Raw genomic sequence first — 21,109 nt, 5'->3', positions numbered from 1 at the left:
AAGCAGGAGCAAGAAAAATCAGCTACTCCAGCCCAGTCTGGCTTTGACCCTTGACCCCACCGGTCGCTCAGGTTTATTTTTACCGCCCTCATTACGACCAATTGTGGTTATAAATGTCAGCAAAATGCATGACATGTCAATGTATATGTACAGTAATGACTGAGCTGCAACAGTAGCCGAGTACAGTAACATCCTTGGCTCACTCCAGCACAGCACATGGGAGTGTCAGCCAGTGGCAGAGCTAACAGGAGGCTGTCTAGCTAATTGCTTGTTGTTGTCATACTCTCTGTTCAGTTAGCACAGCCACTAGGCTGCCAGAGCTCGCTGTGTGCTGCACTTAGCACCCAAACAATGAAAGAGAATTGTATTGCAGAAATGGAAAGCTGACCCGATTTCCCTCTCAGTGATGGGAGCTGTAAGGTAATTCAAATTAATTAGCATAATTGGATAGATTTGCATCTAGCATAGTAGTCGGTAGGCACACATTATGGCAGGGCTCCGGAGCGTGAAAATAGCCCGCTCATGCCTGCATCTCTGGTGTACTTTTTAAAGGTCTGCTAACTATGAATGCCCTCTTCCTGTCCTCCTTTTCTCTTCACAGCAATTGATTCTGCAGAGAGGGGACACTTTAGCCTGTGCAGAAATTCAATTTAGGGTTATTACCCCATATCAGTGATGTTCTTGCTAATTTGATTGCGTCCAGTGAAGTATCCTTTTAAAAACAATCGAGGACAGGCTCAACAAAGATTGGTTTCGCTGCAATGCATACATAATGACCAGTCTCTGTTGGCTTGCCTTCGTCTCACCGTTTCCCAGCTCTTCTTTTCTCACAGTGTGTTCATTGAAACAGAGTGCATTACCCAACAAGCACCTCATGATTATTTCAACAAGTCCTAAAAATGCTGCCTTGTGGGATCGTTAAAAAATTGATACGGTTAATATGCCGAGATGGCAGTTCTGGAGGGGAAGAGGGGCCTGGAGCCATATGTGGGTCTGTTGTGTGCCTAGTGGGCTGTGATGAATGGGTTGAATGGATGCTGATCTGTGCTTGGAAAGCATCACAGCTACTGACTTGCTGAGAAAGCAACGCAGCAGCTGACACAGGGAGACACCCGCCTCCAGGGTGTTGCCTTGGTGACGTGACGGTGGTGATGTCAGCCACAGGGGCTCTGTCATGGAGACAACGCACAGCTGGCGACAAACTGACCCTTGCTTAACCTCGCATCACTCCTTGGTGCATGAAACCATGATTCAGCAAAGGATATGAACCTGTGAAAGAGCTAAAAAAAAATCCTTTCATAAGCGAGCAGATGGAAAACACCTGGCTCATCAGAGGGATCAGGAAAAAAATCCTCTTTGTCTTTCTCATCAACTCTTCCCAGCTCCTCCGTAATGAAGGCTATAATGTACGTTGCCTGCCATTATGAGAAAATGGCTGCACTCAAGTCAGATCTGACCCCATGACCCTCCTGCTACCTTGCGACACTTCCTCGTGCACCGCCTGACCCCTCCCTCATCCATCTCCAGCCTCCTGCTCATCAAAGGCTCTCTGTCTCTCAGGCTCGTAAGCCAGAAGCTTGTCCTTATCTGCCCACCGTTCTTCAGCCGGCACTATTATCTGACTGCCAGAGCCCATTAACAGGTTATTGACGGGATATGAGATGGCATACATCTATGAAGGAAAGCAAGACGGAGGGAGCAGAGATAGGGAGCAAGAAACAGAGCAAAAAAAGAGAAAATAGCACAATAGCGAGTCCCATCTTGATTTATGACATTGCTGGAAATAAGCAAGTCAGAGTCCTTGTCTTCCCTATCTGCCATCACCTGTATCTCTCCCTGAGTGTGGGCACTCACACTCCATGATGAGTTCCTGGAGCAAAAATGGGGAAAGGAAGAGATTATGTTCAGAGCTTAATGTTGAAAGTGACCCCTTTACACCGCAGAAGGCTTGAAGTCTCACTTAATCTCATCCATATTGTGCCTCTTTCACTGAGTGGCCATTTAAAAAACCACTGCTGGAGACACAGTCTACTTTTTCAGATTGCTAATTTCTAACCAAATCATGCTTACTATGCACACACTCCCATCGCTCCCTTAATGTTTTCCAGATGCTATTTTTTTTTCTGAATAGGAGTATTATGGACATCTACATCTGCTCCTGACAGAGTGAAATCAAAAGCTAGCTTTCCCCTCAGACTTTTTACAGGGATTGGTTATATCATAAGAATAATCGGTATGAAAGGGCTCACAGATCCTTTGAGCAAAACCCTTTGATGTTCAGGTGGTGCAAAATGTCCACAGTGAAAATGTGTTGAGTTGCAGTTACAGCCTTCAACAGAGGGGGGCAGTGTTGTAAAAGCATATTTCTTCTGCTTGTGTTTTTGCCAGACTAAACCCTAATGTCATTGCAGTCTGTTAGTATTGCACCTCTTTACTTTGCTGTGTCAATATTGCCCCCTCCAGTGCTAGTGCTAGATTTTCCTTATGTGTGAAATCATATTAATACTTTCTCACATGTCACAGGCTGCAGCAGGGTTTTAGGGATACCCTTTAAACATGTGTACTTATTGTGTTTAACAAAGCGCTCTGCTCTTGAACCATTTTTACCTGTTCTGAGTGGAGGCTGTGAGGTCTTTGTCTTTGTGTGATTGTAGCTGGTGTTGGATTGAGTCAAGTTGGAGTAAAGTGTTGTTTATTGAGCTGGATTGCATATTAAAATGCGTGTTTGTATGTGGGCTGGACATCAATAAATGAATTGCATGTGAAGTCAGTGAATTGTTAAAATAATCTTTGCAGATAGCTGCGGGAATTACTAACTTGAAAATGTGTGTGTGTGTGTGTGTGCGTGTGCGCGCGTGCGTGCGCGGGCGGGCCCTGACACCTGTGTACTAGCGCTGTGTACATGTGTGTATTTGTGTATTTGGCTGTTGCTGGTCATGCTGATGGGGACCCTCTCTGCTCCAGAGCGGCTTTGTAACAGCGTCTCCATTGTAGTGTCAGAGTACCTCGTGTCCAATTCCTCAGACAGTGTGTTGCTGTGGAGCTGTCAGGAGTCATACAGGTGTGGAATATCAATGCGTTCTCTGGTCTGTGGGTGTCTGTTTCTGCATGAAATTGCGTGTGGGAGGGTGTGCGTGTGCTTCAGGGTAATATTTGGAGTTTATTGATACTGATTGATGCTACTGATGCTGCTTATTAATTAAAGCCAGTGCTAACTAATACTTGCACTTTCACCTGTTTCCTTTTCCAATGGCCCAGTGGAAGACTAATAATCCGTGGTGATACATGTCTTATCGCTTGTTACTGCTTCTACACAATAGGGTTTTGTGCAAAACCATTCCTCTGTAGTTGTTGAGTCAATAAACAACAGCAGAAATGAAATAATCATCATTTAAAAATCCGACTCGCACTCATACAGAACTGATCATTTCTGGCGTGAGCATGATTAGTTTTTTGAAATGCTGAGTATTTTTTTTCCCCAGAAGGGATAAGCTGATGGAATTTTTGCAATGATCAACAGTTTGGTATAACTCACAACCACTGGAGCATGTCGTGGCTCTAGCCGGGCTCATGTCTATGGATATAAATTAAGGATGATCAAAAGAATGATTTCATCTTGTGAGGAAGACACACTTTTTCTTAAGTCCTCTCTATTGAATTGTTTTAATTTCAGTATTGCAGACTGGAAACGTGGCCGTAGAAAGTTTGATTTCATGTCGGTTAATGGTTTCCAAATGTGACCAGTTTTCACAGCAGAAAAACAGCCACAAATGACCATAAAAAAAACTCTTGCAGCATAATCCACTTCTCTGCTGTCCATTTGTGTCCTCAGTATGTTCCAAACAGTCACATTACTGCCAAAACCCTGCTAAATGCACAATTTTCATCTCAGTCAATAGTTGCCCCCTAGCTCATCACACTTTTTTTCTTACTTAAATTGTTGTCAATCTCAGTGCCCATTGGAATTGTTAGTGCATTTATGCTACACTGTAGGAAACGGGAAAGAAAATATGTGATAATTTGGCACCACTTCTTGAATACCATCCCTGGCTCTGTGTACATGTGTGTCTTTGTCTGAAACAGTGTGTGCTCGCACATGCCTAAGTCAGCCATTTGTGGATTCACTTTTGGGGCTGCAGCATAAGACGTTAAAAAAATTCAATGAGTAAATACCTTTCTGCACATTCTGCTGTGCTATACATTTGCCTGTATGCAGTGCATATTTATGAGTGGCAGCACGAAAGTGAGAGGAGGACAGCTTTCCAGTTACCAGCTAACACTTGCTGTTTAGAAAGTCTTATTTACACTATTGAGTATTAGGGCTGCATTGACAGTTATTTAGATTAGTTATTTTGTGGTCTGTCAATTCAGGTTTTAGCTGCTTGCTTCTGTATTGCATTTTATGGCAGATATACGTCTAGATTAAATTTGGTTGATTTTTGCCAATTTTTTTATGCATTTGTTTTTATCTTTGTTTTGTATCTTTTAAACTTTCCTTAGCCAACATGCATGGTATCAACTCATTAAGTTGGATTTTTGCAGTATACAGTATAAAGCTGACAGGAACCCTAATAGAAGAACAATAAGACAGGCATCTTTAAAAATGTACAAATGTTTTTAGTGAAAGTAAAAATATAGCAAAATACATGTAACATCATTTCATCCCAACCTGATTTTTAAGCCATTTTAATTGAGTGAAAATATTAATAATTCATATTTGTGAAAAAATATTTAAAAACACATGATATCTTGATAAAGTTATTATAAATAAAACATGCTGAGTGTGTTCACCCATAGACTCACAGAGACAGCTCATTCCATTAATGTCCCAGTGTCCCAGTTAGCCTTGCCAAGATACCAGTGGCCTTTAATTATCTTACATAAATGGCACGTAGCCATGATTATGATGGCATTATTACAGTTGTCTTGCTATGATACGGTAAAAGGTCTGACATGAAAAGGGCCTGTTAACAGTCACAGTTTAACTGTGCTTGTTGAAGAGTCTATGACTTCTTTGAAATGTAGCCTACCTTACTCCATGCAGTGAACATAGCTGTTCGGTTTACGCTAACATTGCTAACTTTACAGTGCACCATGGCTTTTGATATCATTTGTTCAAATGAGATTGACATGGCTCCAGCCATGGCTGCTGGTGGCCACCTGACTGACTAACGTTAGCTCATGTTACATTACATGATGCTACTGGAATGCAAGCTTTGTGACAGCCTGACAGTAGGAAACAGAGTACATAAATACGAACAACTCAGTCTATTTGTAACAAGAACATATCAATTATTGTTAGCTAGCGAACAATGTTTCATTTACTTAAAAAGGCAAACACTTCTACCACCTGCAAAACCCCATTAAAGCGTTCAATCTGTCGCTTGCTCACTTCCGGTGTCGCCCTCTTCTGTTGTGTTGAGTTTGTATTTGTATTGTGATTCTTGTGTACATGTTGTGACTTTTGTAGCCTACTTGTGTTGTGGCTTCTGCATTTGCTTTGATCCTTCTCAGCCACCATACTATTGTGATAGGAAAACAGAGAATTCCTTATTATTAAAAACATGTATTTAACTGTTTAAAAGTCATTCAGTCCTTCATTACACTATTTTTGAATGAGCACAAATTCAATTATATATTTATGAAACAACCTTTGATATATAACCTCCCACATGAAAAACATTTCAGAAGCAACTGCTACAGAGGTCTTTTTAATATATGTAATAAATCATAATTCCCTTTCTAATACACATTTTATATTGCTGTGAAAACATACACATTTCTCCTTTAGACAACTTAATTTGTTTACCAAAAAGCACATTTTACAAGATCACATCTGAACACATCACAAGGATGTTATAATTTACCTTCACCCAATATTCATTTTCACTGAATAGACCTTGAACACTTGAACATCATAATGTAACCCAATGCAACCTCCGTCAGCAGTTAGTTCTAGCCACCGACTGCTAACAGCTAACGTTAGCTCGCTCTCCTCCAGCCTATTTTAACACAGAATTGTTGTGTGACTGGCAATTCGTTGGTGTATGCTTTGTCCCAACTGCATCCCGCAGAAGATCTCTGTCCTTCCCAAACACATGTTGTCCCCTGGACAACAGGATGCCTAGTTTCGAGCCCTGCTTTTAGCCTGCACAAAATGGATGTTACACAACGGTACAACATTGGCCTCTGCCATCGGTGAATGCCATCCTATTTGCCGATAGTTCGGTGGCAGTCAACAAGGCCAATATCAGCCGATACTGATGTGTCGACATAGCGGTGCATCCCTGGTCACAGATGTGATTAGTTTTATCTAAGGTGTACATATCAAATCAGTCACATTTATGCCTATCTACTTAACTAGATCAACTAGTGAAGGCTAATAGCCTTAATTCTTTATTTGGATCCCCATTAGCTGCATCTAAGGCAGCAGCCACTCTTCCTGGGGTTCACAAACAGCAAAACATGTAAAACAAGACATATAAGACATGCATACAGAAAGTCTCAGTCCAGTCATCTGATTTTGTGCACAAAATGTGTTTTTAATTGGGTGTGGACTCGCCTGTCTGTATCTGCCAGGATGATGCAAGACATCAGTGGATTTTATTTACCAACAGCCCTGCACGTCACCCTGCAAGCATCCTCCTTATAAAAGCTATGATCCTCCTATTTGCTGTCTGCTTGCATCCCACGCTGTCTCACACTCAGCCACCATGCTCACCTCATGTGCCTAGCTAGCATCAGTTCACTATACAAATATCATGGTTGAGGCAAATCCAGCAGCACCATGCCTCGCACACCTGAGGAAAGCATGATGGAAGGAGGTGTTGATAGTGACAAGGTGGTGGGTCGTCTTGAAAGTAGAGTGGAGAGCAGTGTGAAGATCACTTGCAGCCTTTTCTAGCCAGCCCTGTGCCTCGCTGTTAAGCGGGGCCCGTTGCCAGCGCTCGCGAAGGCTGTAATGAGTTTATTTCATGTCGGCTGTGAAAGTGCCCGTCTCTGTCTCGCAGGCACTCAAACAGAGCTGAGGCCCATAAACACAAAGTGCAGTGTGTAAATCCCCACAGCCTGACGTCTCCCAGCCTGCCCTCTATGGCTTCTGAGCATCTCTTTATCGAGAGGGAGAAGGGAGAGGCGAGATCCCCACTTACCCCTGAGACGACACCGTGGGCCTGGCTACAAAGTGCAGCCTGGCCCCTTCACCAAAGACCACTTGTGTTGTAATCTTTAACCTCTGCTACATACACTTGTCTTTTTAGAGAATGCATGTTTTTTCATGTCGAGAGCAGACCTCAGGAGAGACGATCAAACAGTCAGCTGCCATACAGAGCATGCTGTTTGGTGTAAACAGCAGCAGATCAAAAACAGCCAAGTGCGCAGTGATTCACTTTGGCTCGTGGTATTTCACCTCTGACGAATAGGACATCAGATGTGCGCTTTCCATGACGTCAGCCGGCCTAGCTTGCCCTCCTCTCCTGTCCAATCCCCTCCCCTTGATGCAATGCAAAACGCTCCCCTTGAATTCTCTTTCCAAGCGCGGGTCTGTGTCTCTACACAAGGTCCCTGTGTAGAGCTGCGTCCTCCCAGGGCCTTGGAGCAAGTGGTAGGTCACCAGTTAAAGAAGCAGTGAGTGAAAGAGGAGGAGGCAGAGATGTGGAAGAAAGGGGACTTTCTATCTCTCTCTCCTCGCTGACATGGCTTTGGTCCGCGTTGAGGGATTAGTGTGTGAGGCTCCACCACAGCCTCTTCCTTGGCTTGTTTCCAGATATTATCTTTAAGTATGAACTCGATGCCGGCCTCTCTTTCTCTACGTTTCCCACTTCCCCTTCCCCCTTCCTGTATGAACTCAGTGGTGTGAGTCATCCCAGGCTGCTCGGGGAGTGATTTAATTGCTCTCTCTCCTCCTCCTTCAACATGCACGTCTCGGAGAGGGCTGTCACTGACCCTCCACTCCTACAAAAAATACCAGCGACCTATTCATTACCGCAAAGGTTGGGCCACCTCCAAAGACAGCATAAATACACACTCCAGAAATTTGCTCGGTTATCCCTATTGATGGCGGCACAATACCGCCTGCTCCTGCCATGCTTTGCCCTGATAACAATTCTGTATTGTTTGCCGTGCTGTAGCCCTGCCGAGTGAATGTGGGCACAATACGGGCGATGGGAAACCCCCACAGCACCAGAAGAGCCTTTGTAATCACAGTAAAGGAAAAAACCCTCTGCTGTTGTCACCATGGGGGTCAGAGAATTGTTGTGTGACTGGCAATTCATCGGTGTATGGAGGCATTGATTTGCTCCAGGTCAAAATTGCGGTGCAACATTTTCATTCAAAATACCCAGGACACAGGTATGGCGGACTATGATAGCAAAAGCCAGTTTTGTTCTCCAGTTTCTGCTGTGTTTCCTGTTTCCATTTTTTACCTGATGTAATATTTGAAAAGGAAAAAAAGGTGTCATAAAAAGTGTCCATGGCCTTCATTTTACATATCATAATTATTATTTAGATTTAAAATCTCACTCTGTAAGGCTTTTCATGAGCAATTCAAGCCCTGACACAGGTTTAGAAGGAGCCTGGGGTATTTGGAGAGAAATCTGTGCATTTTTCTGTCCCACTTCTCTGCACTCGTGAGGTTAGGCAGTAGGTGGCACTGTTCCTGCAGACGAGCAGGTTGTTTGGGGTGTGATGTGGAGAGGCTACCTATCTGGGAATGGCTGAATGTGATTGAAAATAGGTCTGCCTTGACTTAGCAATACCCATCCATATATGAACCCTCTCAGATGAAAGACTTGTTTCTTGTTAATAGGGGAAGTAATTATTGCACCTCCGCAGCAGTCAAATCTTCATAGCAAAATGATTCAACATTGACGTTGGCTGTGTGATAGACAGAGCTCAAAAAGGGGTGAGGAGGCTAAAATGCTGCTGTGATTATAACAATTAGAGAGGCTGAGCATAAAGAAGAGTGTATTGCACCAGGGGCCGACTGGCTTTTTTTTTTCTCCCTTGTGATGCTGATGAGTGTCTCAGAGTTGTATAAGAGCAGACAGGGATCAATGGAGAATGCTGACTCTTGAGAATACTATGGATGTACTCTGGACTGCCTGAGATGGCTACTAATCCAGAATGATTATACAGTGTACTCTTTGCTCTTGGCCTAGTCTAGACAAACAACACACAAGCGCACACACATATGTGTATGCACAGTTACACGGAAAAATCAGTTGCCTTTGAGTAGAAGTGTTTGGTGAGAAGCGGAGTCACTTTTCATTCCCACAAAAGCACACACTCAAGAGTTTTGCTGCAGTTATACCCCCCCAACAGATTTTTTTTTTTTTTAGATTTAACTAACGATTTAACTAAAGCTATACAGATGTTGTTGCTTCCATCGCTGAGTTTCAGCGCACTGAGCCATCGCCAGGAGGCAAAGCCTATAGGAACACAAACAAAGTCCTAATGCTTACCTCCAGATCCCTCCTCTTCTTTCCTTCTCTCCTTCATCCCGTCTCACCCGCTCCGTGCTACCATGCTGCACAAACAAAGTGGATGTTTTCTGAAACAGTCACAGCATATATTTCAAAATACTGCATTGATTTTTTTTCAAAGACATTCAAATTTGAGTAGGTGTCAGTCTGTCACATTTGAACACAGCACCCTGAATTAATGCTGTGATTCAGTGAATACTGTATGTTTACACTAGACCCGGGCCAAATAGTACTTAATACTGTTTATTGCGTATTTTAGACTACCTAGGTGGTGTAGTGAGATTGACACAGTGAAGACTGCAAATTCAACATGATTGCAAGAAAGATTTTGGAAGTGTATTTATATATTTCTGCGACAGCTTACCTGACATTTTCTAACATACAGCAAAATGCACCGCTCTCTAGGAAGATAAAAACACAACAATTGTTTTATACAATTCAGGGATTTTTTTTTTAGAATTGACATCCCTAATATGTCCCACCTCCTCTCTTATAGCTGTGATGGAAGTGCACGTCCCAGAGCAGCCAGTGGTGGCGCTGCATGGCATGGATGCCACACTCAACTGCTCCTTCACCCACGCCAGCCCCTTCAACTTGTCTGATCTGAGCGTCTTCTGGCAGCTGACCGACACCCAACGCAGTGTGCACGGGTATGGGGAGGGACGCGACAAGCTGGTGGACCAGGCTGAGCGCTTCGCCAACCGCACCAGTCTGTTCCCTACCCAGCTGGGCCTGGGCAACGCTTCGCTCCTGCTGAGCAGGGTCGTGGTGGCTGATGAAGGCAGCTATACCTGCTTTGTCAGGGTGCAGGACTACGGCAGCGCTGCTCTGCTGCTGCAGGTGGCCGGTGAGTCAAGCTGTGATGTCCATGACACGTGTAAAAACAGATGAACATACACATGGACACTTATGACCAATGGCATGCAGAAAGGAGATACACACATTCACAGAGAATATAGACACCCTTTTGTAAAGTACATTACATCAGTTATATTGCTTAACATTTATAATTAGTATTCACTTAAATTATGTTGAATAATTAATAAATCATTTTAAAAAACAAAAATGAAACAAAACAGGCAACGTTAAAGGGGAACCACACCCATTTTACAAATTCATACATGTTATTTTAATGCTTTGAGACAGTACAAAAATTTTGTAAATATGAACAACTCTCCCAAATCCAAAAACTAGAATGCTAAAACTCACATTTCCAATGTCATAGGGTGTAAAGTCAGATGACATTGAGAGCACCCAGGAGAATGTTTTGAAGATATGAGTACATTTTCTGTTTCAGAACTGAGATCACTGCAATACAATAAAACTAACTTTGGTGATAAAAAGAAAACAAACATTCTGAGGGTTCACATGGAGCAGCTCCAGACTTTATACTTGATGACATCACAAATTTGAGACTCACTTCTAAATGTATATTATTTTTTGATTAATTCCCTTTTATTTCAAAGGTGTACTTCAGCAATTTACTTAAGCACTTCCATAAGTTGATGTATTCACCAGAGACATATAAACATTTAAATCCAGATATGTTGAGGTTTAGTCTGTGGTAGGGGTAACGCCAGAAAAATGCCCTACATTTCCCATGATGCAACCTAATAGCATCTTTTGTTGGACTTCTCCTGCCTATTTTTAAAACGCCACACCCCCCCTTTGTAAGGCAGACTGTCATCATCATCAGTGTTTTCAAAACTCCTTCGGAGCCTATTGTCTTTACACACACACACACTCACACACACACATGCATGCACACACACACAGATTTATTGTCTTTAAGTGCAAGATAATTATAATTGTCCCAAGAACTAAACAAACCAAAAAATAAATGTTGTTTTAATGAAAATGTTCAATACAACCACTACATAATTAATAAGTGCTTTTCCATTGGCTAATGTTTGTGTCGTAGCTTCACTTTACACTTTGTAATGATTATATCAACAGTGTTTTGACCTCAGCACTTATTTATGCACAGCTACTAATAGTATGCAATGAAACGTGTTATACAGTTACCTATGAAGAAGGTGATTTATGATAATTTCCTCTCACCAGGCGTAAGCAGGTGATAAACAGTTTCCTCAGGGCTGCTCAGCAGTGTTTTTGGTCAATAAGCGCTGATTGCAGTCTGTCATGGTCAATATCTGCTGACTTTGATTATTAGCTGTTGTTACGGTCAATCAGCCATCACCAACATCTTCTCTGCTGTGTGACTACATCACCCGCCTTCACAGCTCAGAGCCTTTTATTTATTTATAATGATACTGTGTGCCTTTCCTTCCTTCTCCCATTTCTATATCTGTTGTGAGATTGTTCCTGTATTCTCTAAGGATGGATGTGCATTAGGTGGTGTTAATGAATAACATTTTTTTCTCTCCTGGCTGGGGAGAAGGGAAAACAATGTCTCCAACAGTGACAAATTGGTTCCATTTTATGCATTAGATTTATAGATGCTCTATTTTTAGCCAACATTTACAGTTAACATTGCCGACTTCCTTCATGCCGCGCCGGAAGAAAATGAAAGGAGCCCTCGATGGAAATCTGCCTGTCACTCAAATGGACAGCTGGGGAAGTTAGTGTGTACCACGCTAAATCTGTCTTTGTGTTGAGAGTCCACTTTTCAAAAAGCAGCTCAGGCAAACTTATTTCATCTCGCCCTCAGCTCCACCCCATTGTTTGCTGTGCGATGATTGGTTCTGGGAATACAGCAGCCTATTTCTCCGCCACCTCTATACTCATGTTTTAGCACAAGGGATTGAAGAAGCGTGATTTCAGCCAAAGCGGACGATTCACCCCTCACCTCTACCCCACTCTGCTCTTTTCCATGCTATAGGCTGAGTCGTCCCAAATTTCTGAACCTGCCAGTTTTCTCCTTGCCCTGCCCACCCCTGCCTCCGGCTTGCATTCCCATTCTGGGAGTGGCTCAGTGCTTTGGGTCTCTAGAGAGAGCTGCGTTAGAGTGCAGGGATGCAGCATCAGGATGTGCCACAGATGCTGCCTGTGTCTGTGGGATCTTAAGCACTGTGTTATGCTAAGCTCCCTAAATATAATTAAGAATGTAATGGGAATCATGTCAAACAGTTCCCAGGGTGACTCTCACTGCAGAGAATCTACCTAAATTCAGTATGTGTCTGCTGCGCCCTTATCCCCTCTCCATCCTCACCCACCCTTACCCACACAATACCAATTCACCTCCCCTTAACCCTTAACTCCTTCTGTTTATGTGTACTCTTTCCTTTTCAGCCCCCTACTCCAAGCCTGTAGTGACGTTGGAGTCTGAATCCAACCTACGACCAGGTGATGAGGTGGCCCTGACTTGTGTGGCCTATGGCGGTTATCCCGAAGCTGGTGTGATATGGCAGGATGGCGGCGGTCGCAACCTGACGGACAATATCACCACTTCATTGGTGGCCAACGAGGAAGGGCTGTTCACTATCACCAGCGTGCTGACAGTTGTCCTGGAGCCCAATAGCACCTACAGCTGCGGACTGATCAACCCACTACTGGGCGAGGAGGGCTACGCCTTTGTCACGATCACAGGTGGGTCTTCATCTCTCTTTCTCCATAAACAGCTTCTCTGTCTTTCAGTCAGTGTTGTCAGCTCCATTCTGGTGCAAAGCAAACAAGCTAATATTCTCTTGCTTCCTGCGGTGTTTGAATGTTACCAGCTCAGACTAATCTTGTTTTCAGTCATGCATAAGCAGAGTTTCTTATTAAAGTCTGGTATGCTTTTGTGAATCAATCCATCAGTCAAATTTTATGCTGTGGAGACTCAGCTTTTTTTTCTTTGTCTTTCCGAGCCTCTCTGTTTCCTGCTAAGAGTAACAGTTCAGCTCCGATGAAATGAATAAGAAATAATGAAATGTCCAATTATGGTTCAATAAGCATAACCCATCAGTTCTTGTGCATCATTAGATTACATCAGTGGGTGATCATTTCCCTAAGAATAATCAAATAGCTATTCATCACATATTTCAAAAGGCAATACGGTAATAAGAGTTTGTGCTGGATGGAGTGATTGGTCTTCTCACAACTGTCTGCAGGAAATGTTCGCTAACCACAAAGTAGATTGATATGTTTGCCTTCCTCTGATTGTTTGATGTAATCTTGAGCCTGTTGTGTGACACCACCTATGTGATAGGTCTAATGGTCTCCTCAACCCGCCCACCATCACCACCCACCGCCCATGTCCCTGTGGCCCCGCTGCTGTACTCTATGTGTTAAGTGCAAGGAGAGTGCCATGTAAGGTGGGCCAAGGCTGGGTCTCTAATGGGAGCAGCACTGTGTGAAATGGCTCATAAATAAGTAGAGGTGGCCTGAGCCTGCTTTCTGGGCTGGAGCTGGTGCTGGAGCTCGGGCTGTTGAGGCGGAGGTCGAGGCAGAGGTCAGGGAGTGCTGCTCCACTGGGCTGGGAAATGACTGTGCTGTCTGGAAACAGGATGGCCGATTGGCAGGGCAGGCTTGCTGGACGGCTGAGGGAGGGTGGCCTTTCTAACAGTTTGGTTGGCCTCTTTCAAAACAGCACAGATAACCAGTCAGAGGGACCACTGGGGGAGTGGAAAGGTATTAAACACATGGCGAGAATGAAATATGACTGTAAAGTAAGAGTGTGGTAAAATAGTCTGTGGCTGCTATTACCCTTTGACCTCTCTCCAGGTTTGGTTGAAATAGATATGATCGTTTTATTACCATTGATGTCAGTTTTTTTCACCTGAGATAAGTTTGAAGAGATGAGGTACAAGGAGACTGAAACAAAGACAAAGTCATTTGGAAACTACAGTGATTTCAAAGTAGGGAATGGAGAGGATGTTTACCATGCTAGACTGCGCAGAAAATCAGTGGAGGTGTATAAATGTTTTAATTGATAGGACTGCAGACAAGAAAGAACAAAAGGACAGGAGTGAATTGGGATCCTCAGCAACAAGGGTCATGAGATTATCAGAATATGTTCTTCAGAAAATGTTTTAGCAATGTCAAGAGCACACCTGGAAACTACTATTCCTCATGATTCTGAGCTGGCTGTCAAAGGATATACTGTAGATTATATAGATTACAACAGATGTTTACAAGTATGATGGCAAAACTGCATTTCAAGTTCTGCAGAAAGATATTATGAGTACTGACATTGAGCTGATATGGCTTCAGATTCACCTTCCGTACTGTAAGCCTTTAGTTAGTTGTAAAAGCCACCCTGTTCTAACGTGAAGTTTTGGAAATTAATAACTCTAGAACTCTAGATTTAATGACAGATGAAATTAAGGATATCTTTCTTATTGGTGACCAGAATATTAATTCATTTCTACACAGTGTCCTGTGTTCACAGGCAATGGAACAGAGTGATTATAATATCATTGTTTTAACAAGAAATGCCCAAGTCTAGAGTTAGAATGTTTCTTGGTTTCCTCTACTCTATTCATTCAGGATCCCATTTTCAAACCTAAAAGGTGAACAAGATGAAATCAGTTAGCTTCATTAGCCCCTCTCCTCCCCCTCAGACCTCTGTCTGCAGGTCGATAATGTCCTGCCACACCAGAGGGATGGAAAATTATTATGCATTTCTTTGAAAAATGTCATGGAGAAATTACCAAAGTTAGTGGATGAGCACGCTCCACTTAGAAAAAAGATTTGTAAAGTACCGTAGTGCAACATGGATTGATGATAAGTTGAGATCTTTAATGCCTCAAGAAATTAAGCAATCAATTTGTGAAAGCTAATGGTGACCCAGATTAAGAATAAAGTCACGTTAATGTCTGCAAGCTGAGGGTGTGCTCTGTGCTGGTGGCATTTGAATTAAGACTTGTTATTATGTTATTATTACTACATTTTTGATAAATTTCATTCATTCACTCATTGGAATAGGGGACACTTGCACAAAATTGGGACCTACGCACTCATTCAACTCATAGACTGTATATGAAGATGAACAATGCAACTCCACTTCCTTCCTTCCAAAAATGAAGCCAAAAAATTCACAATGCGGGCACTGCCATCTTGCGCTGGTGACATAATTTGAACCATAGTCTGTGCAGTAGCAATTGGAAAGTGGAGCTGCAGTATCAAGTTCCCACCCATACACCTGTCCGAAACCAATCGCAAGCAGTACCATTGGTTGCGAGCATACCATTTGACACACACAGCTGTCAACCATGATGTCACACACCCCTTTTATAGCACCAAATAACAAACTAAAACCAAACTAATCAGAAAAATGAACACTTGAACAAACATCATTGTGATAAGAACTACCTAAAATGACAGAAATCATGTTTGGGAAAAATGTATTCTATGTGTACTTTGTGAGTTTTTAGTTTGGCACATGTCCCATTTGCTAACATGGATGGGGCGGGGCTTATGACTTACACTGCAGCAGGCCATCAGGGAATGAACAAGATGTTTTGGTTTCCCTTTTTAGGGAGCTGCTTTTCATCCATCTTTTTATATAGCCATTGATTGAACATACCAAATTCAAAGGAGATGGATTCTGGACAGAGCTACAATAATTATTTGATTACTCAGTTTGTCAAATGACAGTAAATAAAGTCTTTTTTCAGCATATAGGTGGAACATTTAAGCTCTGTTTCCTATAAATTACATTCATATACAACTCAGTTGAAACCGCAAGTTTGAAGAGAGTGAATTACGTTTTCTGTTAACATAATGAGTAAATGTTGCTAATTAATGTTCCTGGCATATAACAGAAACACTGATACTAAAAATATCTGCAAAATGTTCACTGACAACATATTTTATTTTTTAACCACCAGATTTGGCAATCTTACAATACACTGTCCCCTCGTATCGACTACAGAATATTTTGTATCATTTTCTTTATTGATAAATAATAGAAATCCCAATCTTTCCCTCACCTTAACCAAAATACTTTTGTTGCCTACATCTAACCACAGACAGGAGTCTGGATGTGAACCCGGGGCTTTGGTGCCACAGTCCTGCCCTTTGTTTGGCCACCATCCACTCAGAGCCCAGTAACTTCCAAATGGATTCACAGACTTGCCCCAGACTTAGTGTAGAGATTGGACATTAGCCAATGAACAGCTGATTAACTGTTAATGCAGATTGGCAAAAAGGGGCAACATGTGGATGCAAATGTGTATGTGCGCTTTTTTTTTTTTTTGGTCATACATAATGGTCAACTGAATATCTTTGAATTTTGAACAGCTGGCCAGAAAAAACTAGACATTTGAAGATGTCACCTTGAATGGTGACGGACATTTTTCACTGTATGTTGGCAATTTATAGACAGTCACAAAAGAAGCAGATCAGTCGATAATGAAAGTAAGTGCTAGTTGCAGCCCTAATACTGGAAGGATCAAATTCAATATTAGAGCAGTTGATACAGGCTTTGATTTTCATTTCCTTTAATCAGAGTGTCATGGTCCTGCTGTTCCCCTAACTTAAAAAAATAAAGGAATCCGTCTGAACAGATTCAGTAAAAGAAAGTGCCCAAGAGCAAAATGGACTGAAAAAGAAAGGTCCGGCCAAAAAGCAATGGAGTTATTGAAGTGTGATGAAGTAAAGATTGAAAGAGGGATGGCAAAGAAGCAAATCCACAAATAAACTGGGGAAAACCCTTACAACAGTGGCGAGCATGGTTTTCAGCAGTTGGGTGTACATGAATAAGAGCAATTTCTCTGTGTAGGAGCATCAGCACAGCTTGATAGTGGCACAAGTTGTTAGTAAACACACAGAAGATTTACAGTATTTTGTGTGCAGTGATACAAGGGGGCTTGTTTGAAATGAAAATGTATTTTCATTTGTTTACAACAGCTGGTGTGTGCTTAACAGCTTCTGTAATTAATTTTGACCCGCCAGAACTCTTCCACTGGAGCAGCAGAGTGTGGAGTGTGCTGAGCTTGAGTTGATATAGGGAACACGCTTACTGTATACATTTACAAACACAGCACAGCATACTTAGGAAGTGGAGAATCCTATTATAAGAATGGGTGAAATCTTCTTAAAACTCTAAATGGCCTATGAGAATGAAAAAAATACAGCAAGAAATGAGAGAGTGAGAAAGAAAGGGAGGTGGGGGGTTGGGAGAGTGAACAAGCATGTTAAAATTTCACACTCTCCCCAATCTCTGATTGAAAAATTGCAATAGTAATACAAATCTCCCCCAGGCAGAACAGGAGTTTGACAAGGTTAATTTTGAGAAAATGAACCCTTTACCCACACTGAGCACAGCACTATGTGGGCTGGCATGAGCTGCTCTTTGAGAGGCTGTGTTAAGTCATCCACGTTATTCTAACCTATTTTATAGTCACCCCCAATTTAACTATCTCACCAGAAGCATCCAGACCGTCGATAACATATGCACACTCCACATGCACACTAGCATCAGGCATCTCAGAGGTGGTTATTTTTGTAAACACGCCCTGTGGAGTGCTGGTCAGTCTTTAAGCCGGGCTCTGGAATAGGCAGTGTGTTTTTGTGTTGCTGGGATATTGATAGATTTTTGCAGAGTGCAGCAAGGCTTAGTTGCGGGGAGGCCCATAGGAACAGCTGGTATTAATGAACAGTCGAATGATGGAAAGGAGCAGCTTCAGTCCTCAAATGAACCGTGGCCTGTCTGCTTGCCCTGCCAGCATGCTTGTATACCAACCCCCCTCCTGCTTCTCTTCTTCCTCCTCCACCTGTCTCGATGGCTTGCATTGTCTCATCACCCAGCCTATTCTGACCACTTTGTTCTCCTCCAAAAAGAAAAAAGAATAATGTTTTGGGAGTTTTGGGGGATCAACAGTGTATATCCTATCATTCTTTTACTGATCCTTTTCTGAATGTGGAGCTTTAGCTGTGTATCTCAACTACTGGAGCTGTGTGATTGCTGCAGTGTGTTGTCTGATGGCTGGGTTTCAGGGCCTGTCACTGAACACCCCCTCCAGCACCACCCCCACTCCGTCTGCTTGCTCTCTCAATGAGGATGGCGCCATTTCCCCGGCATCACTCTGCTGGCACAGCATTTACAGTGAACAGTGTGGGGATGGAGATATATAGAGTGGGGAAAGGAAGGAGACAGAGAGATGAGGCAGGGAGATAGAGAGAGGGAGCTAGGGAGACAGGGTTAGGAGGGGTGAGAAGTGGATGACAGAAAGCAAGATGGAGACGAAAACGTTTGCTGAGCTCAGAGTTGTGGCACTATGGCCTGACAGGCAGGAGATGGACTCACTGAAGGGGAGGGAGATCACCCCACATGGTGTGGAAGGCTTTTTGCTGAATTTTACTATCTAGCTGGCATTCTCTGGCTTTCACTTGGCAACGCAGTGGCTCAGCGGTTAGCACTGTTGCTTCACAGAAAGAGGATCCCAGATTTCCTTCCCAGTCCTGTCTGTGCGGTGTTGGCTTGCTTTCCCCATGTTAGTGTGGGTTTTCCTCCATCCCTTGGTTTCCTCACACTTTCAAATTTCCTTTAGTTTATAATCCTTATAGTAAGTTATTCTGTATTTTGTTGCCCTGAAGACAAAATGTTAGACTTTTGAGACAGCAAAGCATAGTGCATGGAAATTACATTTCAGAACAGAGATGCAGAGAGGCCCCCACAAACATAAATCATTGATTTCCAAATAAATTAATATTTGGTGTTAGTTTTGGCATTTGAAATAAAAAATCTGGCCTAGGGGTGTTCCTGTTGGCCTGGCGGTTCACCAGGCCTGTGAGGGGAAATACTGCTGAGCAAACACTTTTCAAAAGGAACATATCACAACAGGCTATACAACTGAAAAAGCACCCCTTATGCCATGAAATTAAAAATACCAAAATACATAGAATATTATAAAACTTGTACATTAGGGGGAACGTAGGGCTGTCCCCTGAAAGTCGATGATTCGAAACATCAGACCCAGGGTGAGTCTGAGTGAGGAGGAGGCAGCTGCCCAGAGGAAGTGAGGCGCTGTCCAGTCAGGCTTCCAGATAACGTTATAATCTGCCTTCTGCTTATAAGTGGTGAATTTACAGCTCACAGCAACTTAATAAAATACTCTCTCTGGCTTTTAGTGTCAGCAAAAAATGTTGCACAATTAACTAGCTTGTTTACTGTATTATGTGAATGTCACTGTCACCCCGAATATCCCGATAAACCCTGTTCAAACTCTCAACCTCTATATAGACAAAAGGGAACGAATGGTCAGATATTCATATTGGATATCCAAGTCTGATCTGATTGGCATAATTCTGAGTTTGGTACAGCCCTAGAGGAGTGTTTCAATTAGTTCCATCTTGGCTACATTTAAACATGAAAAGCACTCAAACATGGTGATCCACACATCTGGGTGATGCTGTCAAATGAGCGTGAGCATGTTCAATGTCTATCCATTCACGTCCCCTACTTCAGTAGAGTAACGCTGACAGACCGCCCATGTCTTTTACACAATTCTCTTTTTATTGCTGTTGTAGCTTCCCAGGAAGCCGCAGGCAGGTCTTACAGGTTTGACATTTCATTCACGGTCGCCATAGTGTGTCTGACACACATGCCAGTCCTCTAGTTGTGCCTCAGCATGAGCTGCTAACAGCATACCACATACGTTTCTGGGCAAAATGGTGCTTGTGAACTTAAGTTCAACATTACATGCATCAGTCTGCATACTGTGTACTCCAGGGTTATCCAAACTTGTTTAAATGGGGGCCAGAATAGGTATTATGAAAAAACCTGGGGTTCAGCTGCATTTTGCATTATAAGGCTTATTAAAGAAATCACATGAAATTAGACAAACAACTGTTTGATCTTCCATTGAAAAAGTGTATAACTTTCCATTGCTCCAAAAGGTGGTGGACCTTGCTGTCGACTTTATATGCGTCTGTCTTCATTTGTTTGCTAACTTATCTTCTCTTTATGAAAACACACTAGTTCTGCCTGCATAGTTCGGTGTATGTATAAAAACTGTATGATAGTCCTGCCATTGTGAGGTGAACAGAAAAAAATGCAAAATGATCTTGCTTGATTAACCAGTAGGTTATATTTTGATAGACAAGCCTCTGACCTCTATTGGCCCCCGGGCTGGACTTTGGACATGCTTGGTGTACTCTTTAGCCCCGTTTCCACCAAGCAGTTTGGTATGGTACAGTTCGGTACACTTTTTTCCGTTTCCGCTGTAAAAAGATGTGAATGGTACCAATGGAACCGTTCGGTACCATCCCAATTTTTGGTCACCCCTCTGTTGGGGTACCTAGCACACAGATCTGGTACTAAAGGGTGGAGCTGTTAACACTGCATTCCGTTGATTGGTCAATAGCGGACAGTCACTCTGCTCAGGGCCGAGTTGTGGCTGGTTTTGAGGCTTATATAACCACTGTTCATACCGTGAAGAGTTTTTTTAGTAAACTATAACTATAAAAAGAAAGGATGTTTTGCTGCCTCTTGCAGCAGCTGTAGTCGGAGAAAAACAATAATTTAATTCACTGGGCCGACTAACGACGACTTTTAAGACGGAAAGTTAGCTTGTAATGTTACTCAATGTATGAAATGACAGCATGAAGCCATCAGCACACCTTAGATTTTACTGTGACAACTTTGACCATTATTTTAGTTTTTATATGACATACACTCTTAGCAATGAGTGGATTTTCGAGTTTTTATTTATATTAGTTTTGGCCAGGACGGCATATAT

General features: G+C 42.6%; 1 protein-coding gene across 3 annotated transcripts in view; it reads left to right on the top strand.

The window, feature by feature from the left end:
- Positions 1-21,109, top strand: part of cd276 (CD276 molecule) — an 80,041-nt gene that overhangs the window by 10,973 nt on the left and 47,959 nt on the right. For all 3 annotated transcript variants that reach the window (XR_013487964.1, XR_013487965.1, XM_078161155.1), the window contains exons 3-4: positions 9,979-10,329; positions 12,735-13,031. Coding sequence is in view for 1 of the 3 variants with exons in the window: in XM_078161155.1 (XP_078017281.1) it covers positions 9,979-10,329; positions 12,735-13,031 (648 nt within the window). In the remaining 2 variants the exon portion in view is untranslated. The remainder of the gene's footprint in view (positions 1-9,978; positions 10,330-12,734; positions 13,032-21,109) is intronic.

The sequence above is a fragment of the Epinephelus lanceolatus genome, chromosome 2 (assembly GCF_041903045.1).
Source record: "Epinephelus lanceolatus isolate andai-2023 chromosome 2, ASM4190304v1, whole genome shotgun sequence".
NCBI classification, from domain to species: domain Eukaryota; kingdom Metazoa; phylum Chordata; class Actinopteri; order Perciformes; family Serranidae; genus Epinephelus; species Epinephelus lanceolatus.
The sequence above is the reverse complement of the archived record's forward strand: the minus strand, read 5'-3'. Positions and strand labels throughout refer to the sequence as shown.